General features: G+C 44.0%; 1 protein-coding gene across 1 annotated transcript; it reads right to left on the bottom strand.

Moving 5' to 3' along the window:
- Window positions 1-8343: 8343 nt before the first annotated feature.
- LOC120227268 (mammaglobin-A-like) lies at window positions 8344-9042 on the bottom strand. The gene is made up of 2 exons (XM_039225409.1): window positions 8988-9042; window positions 8344-8603 (listed from the first exon to the last, which is right to left on the bottom strand). Exons 1-2 carry the CDS (start codon window positions 9040-9042, stop codon window positions 8344-8346), a joined length of 315 nt encoding a protein of 104 aa, XP_039081340.1.
- Window positions 9043-10018: the final 976 nt, after the last annotated feature.

Genomic DNA, 10018 nt, shown 5'->3' with positions numbered 1-10018 from the left:
GGCTGATGGGGGTGGGGTGGAGGGGAAGGGGGTGGTAGGCATGGAGGAGGGTACTTGTGGGGATGAGCACTGGGTGTTATATAGTAACCAACTTGACAATAAACTATTAAAAAATAATAAAAAAAATAAAAAGCTTCCTTCTATATTTTTTTCTCTTAGAATTTTTACTAAGAGTGATCACGAGATTTTAGCAAAAGAACTTTACTCAAATAATTATGAGGTTTTTCTCTCTTCATTTACTGAGGTAATAATAATAATGTTAAATACAAAATTTGAAGTTCTTTCTGGAATTCCCTAGATGTGTTTAACCTTTCAAGTTAAGAGTCCTCTCCAGCTTTTGTCTTTTTGGTACACAGAGGAGAAATTTTATTATATGTACACATACATTTACACAGTAGTGATTTTATGAACTGCTGAGGGCAAACCAAGACTCACTGGGACTTGAGTCTTGGGACTCAAGGGGACTTGAGGGGAAAGTCATTTAATAATAATATTAAGTTTTATTTTCCTGGGTTACTCTCATTCTCTCATAAATGTACTGTGGAATTTTTCAGAGGCTACGTGACATGTGATGTTGCAACATTTAAGACCGAAACAATATATAAAACCAGCTGTCTTCTATTGAGCCCAACATGGAGACTTGGAAAAATCTAAAATTGTTACTCTTCACTGAGCAAGGGACATTTGACTAAGGACCAATGGGGTGAGAGACACTGAAGAGAGACTAAAACAGGATTTAAGAATTGCTTCACATTGCATATTCCTATGTGTTAGAAATACAATTAAAAGTACCGTAATTCTTTAGAAACTATTTTTCAATTGTTGGGTTGTGTACTTTTGGAAAATACACTGCTCAGAGATAGGGCCAAGTGGCAACCTCTTCCATGTGGTTGCAGAAGTCATTTCTGAGTCCCTGATCTTCTTCCTTTTCCTCCAAAATATGTACATATCTTTAATCTTCGTATTTCTTGTTATCTCAGTGGATGAATAATTATGGTTAACATTAGTACATCTGAGTGCAATGTACTTGGCCAGGGCAGGGAAAGTGGTCCATGACATGCTGGAGGTCTGAGAGTGGTGTGGGGGGAAGTGTTCCCACAGCGTGTGGGCAAGGAATGGGGACACAATGTGTGGAGGACTACAACATGGCCATGTAATTGGGGGCGCCTGAGTGGCTCACTTGGTTAAGTGTCTGACTACAGCTTTGTGCTCTCGGCTCAGAGCCGGGAGCATGCTTGGATTCTGTCTCCTCTCTCTCTGCCCCTCCCCTGCTTGTGCTCTGTCTCTCTGTCTCTGTCTTCCAAAAATAAATAAACATTAAAAGTTTTGAACAAATGACAAAGAAATAGAATAAAAGTCAACTGCTTTTAGTGATCATCATGAATGAGTTAGTGTTTCTAGACAATATCAGGAACTTGCTCCACCTTGCTGGACATTCTAAATAAGTGTTACTGTTATGCCCAGACCGCGAGAACCCCAAGGACCACCAAGGAGCCGATTTCGATACAAGCACAGGAGGGTCTTCATTCAAGCTCGAGCAGGGACTCCAACACACTCCGACACAGCGGTGATGGTATGGAGCCCTGAACTCGTGATCACAGGGCTTTTATTGTGACTACAGTGGAATTTGGGGCGTTCCAGCTTGGCAGCCTCCTGATAGGTACAGGCTGTCTTGTCAGCACCCGATTGGTTCGGCCCATCTGGCCTGACCGCAAACTGACAACTGGAACGTCTTGGGACATAGGCTCCTCTTTTAAATTGATTGGCTGTTGCTGCTGCTAGGGAAGTAACTAAGGGCAGGCTGCCTACTTACTTCCTGCGGTTTTTCCTGGGACTGGGTTCGGGCCTAGTTCACTCTCAAGATGGAGGCCTTTTTCTAAAATGGAGTCAGTTAGATTTAGGTGTCACATTACATTGATCTAGAGTAAGGTGCTCCCAGTGGCTTATCCATGACACATCCTGACCACATCCAGTCATTCGGGAGCCCAGACACATGGAGTGTCTTTGGTGGTGCTAGGGAACTTGGGGCTTTACTGGACCTCTGCATTCAATGGCAGACATTCTGGAAAAGTCAAATATTATGGGGACATTGAAAGGAGCTGTTTTTCTGAGGGGTTGGAATGAGGAAGGAAGGAATAGGCAGAGCTCAGATTATTTAAGGGCAGTGAAATTCTTCTGTACTAGAATTGGGGGGCGGGGCGGGTAGTGAACATCACATACATTTCACCGAAGGCATAGGGTGTGCAACACCAAGAATGACCCCTGATGTAACCTATGGACTTTGGGTGATAAGGATGTGTCCATTGAGGCCCATCAGTTGTAAGAAATGGTGGGGATGTTGACAGTGGGCAAACCTGTGCATATGGGTAAGAAGGAGTTACATGGGAACTCTCTGTACTTTCTGCTCGATTTTCTGTGAACCTAAGAATCCTCTAAAAAATGTTCTATTAAAGACAAAAAAGGAGGAAAACACATTGTGGAGAATATTCTCTTTGGCACCATTAAAAAGAAATAATCCTATTTATTTATTTATTTATTTGAATGAAAGACAGAGAAGGTGCAAATGATGGAGGGGCAGAGAGAAAGAGAATCCCAGGATGAGATGAGATAAAGACAGGGAGAGAGAAGGAGAGAAAGACAGAGAAGAGAGAGAAAGGAAAGGAGGAGAGAGAGAGTGAGAGAAGCGTGGCACACTCATAGTGTGGCTTGTGCTAACCCAAAACAGGACTCAAACTCACAAATAGTGAGATCATGACTGAAGCCAAAGTCAGATGCTTAATGACTGAACCACCCAGGCACCCACAAATAATCAACTTTAACAATGGGCAGAAGACATCCAGATGGCCAACAGACACATGTAAAGATGCCCAACATCGTTCAGCAGCAGGGAAAGAATGAAGAGGCTGTGTTCATCACAATGCATTTTTGCCTCAGGAATACAGTTTTTAACTTTGTCCTTGGAAATACCTGCAGAGTTACAGAAATGGTGTAATGGTGTAATACATGAGGAGAACATCCATATACCTTTACCCATAAGCACATTCGTTGAGGCACTACTCAATTTCCTTTACTATACAATCTGCTTTTTTTCTTTTTCCTCTTCTATTTCCAGATTTAGTACTGTCTTTTCAAATGATCAATCATCGGGCATCCTTCCTCTTCCCTTTTTGCTGTCCCAGTTCTTCAATCTACTTCATTATCAATTCTTGCATGAAATTTGCTCTGTTCCATAAGTAGACATGTTCATGAAAAGGACCAGGGCCCTTCTCGGCGGAGCAAGTTTCTGCATATCTATGTGTCCGTCTCCAATTCCTAGAGCCGAATGTCTTCCTTCTCCTCTAGTCTTATGGTCCAAAAGAGAGAGAGAGAGAGAGAGGGTGGGCTGAGGTCCCCATTTTTGAGAGGCAGAGAGAGAAGTGGCCTTCCCTCCCCACTGAAGACACACCTAAAGCACTGAGACCTGAGTATGGACCTTGAGCTCTTAATAAATGTGTGTGTGTGTGTGTGTGTGTGTGTGTGTGTGTGTGTGTGTGTAATGGGGAGATTTTTAAAGATGTGGATCCTGGGCAAGGGTCCTGATGCCTGTGCCTAACGGAGTCACTGACCGTGAGGAGTGTAGGAGAAGGAAAATTGCAGGTTTTCATTATGACATTTGTCAAGTCTTAGGTACTTTTGGCCAGTTTCCATAAAAACCATGTGAAATACCTGAGCTGACAACTGCATTGGTATAAAAAGAAGTGTGCTCCACTCGGGTTCATTGGTATATATTCATTATGATGACAGGCACTTTTGGTTAATAGTCCAGAAGAAATTCTAACATTTTAGAGGGGGGTGGGGGGGTGGCGGGCAATGCCTGGGTGGCTTAGTGGGTTAAGTGTCAGACTCTTGATTTTGGCTCAGGTCATGATCTCAGGGTTCGTGGGTTCAAGCCTGACATCATGCTCTGTGTTTACAGCTCAGAACTTGCTTAGGGTTCTCTCTCTCTCCCTTTTTCTGCCCTTCCCCTGCTCATGCTCGTTCTCTCTCCAATTCAGTAAATAAACATTAAAAAAAGAAATTGTATGGGGTGTCTGGGTGACTCAGTTAGTTAGCATCTGATTTAGGCTAAAGTCATGATCTTGCGGATCATGGGTTCGAGCCCTGCGTCAGGCTCTGTGCTGACAGCTCAGAGCTTGGAGCCTGTTTCAACTTCTGTGTCTCTCTCTCTCTCTCGGCTCCACCCTTGCTAACGCTCTGTTTCTCTCTCAAAAGTGACTGAACAATGGGGTGCCATGGTGGCTCAGTTAGTTAAGTGTGCGACCTCGGCTCAGGTCATGATCTCACAGTTTGTGGGTTTGAGTCCCGCGTCAGGCTCTGTGCTGACACTAGCTCAGAGCCTGGAGCCTGTTTCAGATTCTGTACCTCTCTCTCCCTCTCTGATCCTCCCCTGCTAACACTGTCTCTCTCTCTCAGAAATAAATAAAAAGAAAAACATTTTTAAAAATTTAAAAAGTGAGCAAACATTAAAAAACAGTAAATAAAAGAAACTATAACATTTTTGTGGAATCCTAAAAGTCTTGTGTGCCTAATTCTCTGTATGTGTTATTCCTGGTTGAAGTCAATGTTGGTCAAAGCCGAGAAACAGTCGTGAGGAAGGGGCAGGGGTCTTCCGGGATGATAGGGTAGCCCATGATGGAAGAGGCACCCTGTGAGATGTGAGCAGAAGCAGATGGCAGTAACTCAATTCTGGCGACAGGGATATGGGGACAGGTAAAAGTAAGGAGAGCTATGGCTCAGTATAAAAACCGCTGGCTTTGCCTTATTCCCACAGAACAGACACATTTCCCTTCCACCTACATGGATTTGAAGCTCATCAGTGTGAAGAGACCGGGCCTCATTGCCACTTGTAGGGACAGACTAGGGAGACCCACACAATTGCAGGGTTGCACCCTCATCTCGGTCATTAGGGTAAATAGTCTTTTCATGAAATATTTCAAAAATCAGGGGCGCCTGGGTGGCTTAGTCGGTTAAGCGTCCGACTTTCGCTTAGGTCATGATCTCGCGGTTCGTGGGTTCGAGCCCCGCATCGGGCTCTGTGCTGACTGCCAGCTCAGAGCCTGGAGCCTGTTTCAGTCTGTGACTACCTCTCTCTCTGGCCCTCCCCTGCTCACGCTGCCTCTCTCTCTCCTAGAAATAAATAAAACATTAAAAAAAATTTTAAATAAAAAATTAATGCTGCCATTAAAATTGAAAATCAAACCAGGATGAAGGTGCATTGGGGAGGCTCAGTGCGTTAAGCATCTGGCTTTGCTCAGGTCATGATCTCACAGCTCCCGGGTTCCAGCTCCTTGTCTGGCTCTGTGCTGACTGCTGGGGACCTGGGGCCTGCTTCAGAGTCTGTGTCTCCCTCTCTCCCTGCCCCTCTTCTGCTGATATTCTGTCTCCCTCTGTCTTGCTCTCAAAAATAAATAAATATTAAAAAAATAAAAATACATAAAATCAAGCCAGGATTCACCCCTGCTTTGGATAAGTCGCTTGTCTACGTGGCTCTACTCCTGGTCCCGCTCACGGAGGTCAAGGGCAGAGGACCAAAAGAGAAGCCTAGCCACAGCCATGGATTAGGGGAACTTCACGGGGCTCAACCAGCAGAGCCCAAGACTTGAGGACTTCAGAGCTAGTCCCTGGGAAAATGGGGGCCACGAGAGTGGAAAAGCACATTTCCAGAGAGAGGACCCATGTTAGGCCACACATAGGAAGGAATAGAGTGCTTTGCAGGTTCCTCAGTCCTTCACCCACATGCTCTCCAAGGAACAATTACATATGAGTGTGGGTGCCCGTGAGCACATGCATTTGAGGCTCTCAAAGCCTCCATTTTGACACATCACATAAAAAGAACTTTCCACTTGCAGACGGTTTATTGAAATGAAAATGCATTTGAGTTTCAACAATTGTCTTGCAGTTTATAGAGCAAAAGACAAAGAAGAAAGGAAAGTCATGGTTTCTGTTCACTGGCTGTCGGTCGCTGAGCATTCTCTGTAGTTCTTGGGGCCTTGTGGAGAGTTAATAAGCTGCACAGTACTTACTGGAATACATTATTTGCTGGAAAACAAAAACAGAGACGTCACTCTGATGTCCATCTCTCTGTTCCAGTACAAGTCTTGAAAAACGCACATTTCTTCTTGGTTTCTAGGGTTTGTCCACACACATCTGGTACCCCAGGACATTGGTGCTGGAGTTAAGATCAGAATGATCTTGTCTCTCATGGTAATGATGAGGAGACTTTACTGATGCCAAACAGGTGCTGGTGTTTCCAGATCTCTACCTCCTTCAGGGATCCCTAGATTTGCCAGCGTGTATTTATTTCAACAAAAAATTGTTAAGTCTCAGCCCAAATACAAGGAAATGGGAAGTTTTGTTGGCGTTCTGGTGTGACGTTACGTGTTACAAATACTGAACAGGGTCTGACACCGAGACCTTTACCTCTGTGTCCTACAAACATTGGAGATGTGCACTCCCAGCGATCAATCTAACCTACATTTTTAAAGAAAACATTCCATGGGCACCTGTGTGGCTCTGTCGGTTAAGCGTCCACTTAGGTCATTGACCTCATGGTTCATTTTGTAGATTAAAGCCTGGGGGGCTCTGTTTTGCTAGCTCAGAGCCTGGAGTCTGCTTCGGATTCTGGGTCTCCCTCTCTCTCTGCCTCTCCCTGGCTCACATACTCTCTCTCTCTTTCAAAAATGAGTAAACTTCCAAAAAAAAAAAAACAGAAAAAGAAAACCTTTCATTATCCTTGGTTTCAGGGTTTTCCTCCTCTTTAAAATGTTTAGTTATGGTAAATACAGATAAGATAAATTGACCAGTGACATCATTGTAAGCATACAGTTCTGCAGCGTTAAGTATATGTGTGTTGTGGTGCAACCAATGGCCAGAACGTTCTCATCTTGCTATTGTCGAACTCTATACCCACTGAGAAGCCCCCATTTTCCATAACATGTAACCCCTCAAAACCACGATTCTCCCTTCCTTTTTTAGGAGACTGGCTACACCGGAAAACTGATATAAATGAACTCATGCAAAAAAGTTTCTTTTTCTTTTCTTTTCTTTCTTTTTTTTGAGACAGATAGAGACAGAGAAGGGTCAGAGAGGGTGGGAGACAGAAACCCAACACAGGCTCCAGGCTTTGAGCTGTCAGCACAGAACCCGATGTGGGGTTCAGACCCATTAATCGTGAAATCATGAGCTGAGCCTAAGTCGGATGCTTAACCAACTGAGCCACCCAGGTGCCCCATATTTTTTTTTTTTTTTGCTGGCTTATTTTCTTTATCATAAGGTGCTCACAGTTCATCCCTGTTGGCTCTTCTGACTTATGAATACTTTTATCTTTTGCTTTGCAATATTTTTAAATTGTCTCCCCTGCACCTTTTCAATGGAGTCTCAGGATAGGGAATATATTACGGAGAAGAGACGAAATACTAATTTTAGTTTTAAACAATTTCATCCCCAAGGCAGATTCATACCCGTGGTCTGTACTTGTCATCCATGGAGTCATTAATTAATAGTCAAGGAATCCTATCATTTATACGGACACATTTCTTGCTTAAAAGTGCATTATCAATGCTTTTAGAAACAGGTACAGAATCTTCTTCATGTGGAATCTTCTGGACTCTATTAAAAATTTTAATGAACATTGTATTATTTGTTTCTATGAAGATGGGGATCATTGCTGCCAGTCACTTCTACCAGTAAGGGACTTCTTGAGAATCAGATGTGTTTTACCTCACTAGAAAATGTGTGTGTGGGTGCCTGGCTGGCTCAGTGGGGAGAGCCTGTGGCTCTTGATCTCAGTGTAGTGAGTTTGAGTCCACATTCGGTGGAGAGTTTACTTAATAAGCAGCAATAAAAACATTTCTAAAAACAGAAAACAATGGTGACCTGGGTGGCTCAGTTGGCTGGTCATGATATCACAGTTCATGAAGTTGAAACCCGAGTCAGACTCTGCACTGAGAGTGTGGAGCCTACTTAAGATTCTCTCTCTCCCCTCCTACATGCTCCTCCTCCATGCCCTCTGTCTCCCTCTCTCTTCCTCAAAATAAAGAAATAAGCTTAAAAAAAGAAAAAATATAAAAGTATGTGTGTATGTGCGTTTGTGTACTAGAAAACTGAAGGATAATTAAATCTTTATATGAATATTGTCCTTCATTTGACTTTTTCAATTATCACTCACTAAAGATTCCAAGAAATGAAGAGGGAAATCAGCACTGGGACCTTGGCTGTCTTTCCTGATGTCAAAGGATTCACATGCATCCACAAGAACATTCACTGAAATAAAATAAAGTGTGTTTAACCCTTGCTTTGGCGTCATTAGGAACACACATAGAGCCTAGTTGTCGCTGCCTCATGGTTTGAAAGCACATCAGAAGAAACTGTAATTACCATCATATCTCCAAAATTCTTCAGAGTTTCATCTGACTGGTTGAGAAAACGTTGCTTCAGATCTGCTAAGGCCTGTTGTTTCTCAGGAGTCTGAGCGAAATCCTCAAGAAAATTCTGGCATTCAGAAATGCTCACTTGAGGATCGATTGTTTTGCTAACCACTTGCTCTAGCAGTAGGCATCCAGAACCTGAAAGGAAACATGTAAAAGTGGCCTCAATTAGGTATCTATGAAGCCTATTTTTGGAGCACCTAGGATGTCGGCCATCTAACCTACAAACCAGTAGACTTATACATTCAGAAAGAGGATGGTGAATGGTCTTGGGTTCTCGGCTCTAGGAGAGTAAAATCATGACCTAGGGTTTCCCTTAAGCCTGAAAATATGTGTGCCCTCTCCCCACCCCTGCACTGCCTCCACAGCCCAGAGAAGCCAAACACTATGTGACCACAGACAATGAAGACACTGGAGGAAGGAGGTCGAGGCTCTGAACTGGACTTTGGGGAATAGGGGGTCTTCCCCAGGGCCCTGACATGACCTTCAGCCCAAGACCTGTCCTTGCTGGACCTAACGCACCAGCAAAGCAGTAAAGGGGGAGGGCAACCAGAACAAGGACGCTCAGCAGCTTCATAGTTGAGGGCAGCTGTACCTGGTCAGTCAGTTTGAAGTGGCTGGGAAGAGGGAACTCACTTCGGAGCTGAGCACCTAGAACTCCTCCTTTTATTCTCCTGGCCACCACCTTATCCCTCCCACAAATGAGGGACTGAGGCACACAGTAAACCTGGCACTGGGCCAGGTAACGACAGCAAGAATCAACTGCAACCCAGACAGCCTGTGCTCTGTTGTAGAAATCAAGGAGACAGCTTGTTGGACCCAAGACAATTTGGGAACTGCAACAAGGATAACATGGCTTTAGATGAAATTTGTGCAAAGATGCTTGCTAGCTAATCTAACGATGACAGAATGCTCCTGTGTTGTCCTCCTCGTTGTTTTATTATTGTGGTGGTGTTTATTAGTCTGCTTCAACCCATCCTCCTCCTTCAAGACACAGAAAGCTTCCTATCCTGGGTTCCTGCGGGCTCAGGGTGCGGCTGGGCTCAGTGCAATACCCCACACCTCCTCTGGAGGGCAGACTTTTCTTGTCCATAGACACTTTTAGTAAGGCCTTGTCTGGACATTTAGGAAATACTAACAATGTCTAACGTTCTCTCAAGGTTATTTGTACAAAGACTATCTCATTGAATTAATTCGATTTCATTAATTCATTCTATTCTGCATCTATGAAGAATATTTCTTTAATTGTTTAGGATCTCTTCCCCACACGTTCAAAGGATGATGTGAAGAAGCAGAGCAACTGATCACTCACTCAGCAGAGGCAGTGCTGAATAGGGGAACGGTGATCAGGACTGGGCTCAAGCAGTCATTTCAAGTTTTCACTATTTATTTTTGAGAGAAACCCAGAGAGAGAGAGACAGAGAGAGCATGTGAGCAGATGGGGAGGAAAGGGCAGAGGGAGAGAGGACATAGCAGTTGAATCAGGCTTTGGGCTGATTACAGCGAGCCCGATGTGGGGCTCAAACTCACAAACTGAGACCATGACCTGAGCC

Source organism: Hyaena hyaena, unplaced genomic scaffold (assembly GCF_003009895.1).
Source record: "Hyaena hyaena isolate Hyena2069 unplaced genomic scaffold, ASM300989v1 scaffold_2135, whole genome shotgun sequence".
NCBI lineage: Eukaryota > Metazoa > Chordata > Mammalia > Carnivora > Hyaenidae > Hyaena > Hyaena hyaena.
This window is presented reverse-complemented; position numbering and strand designations above follow the sequence as displayed.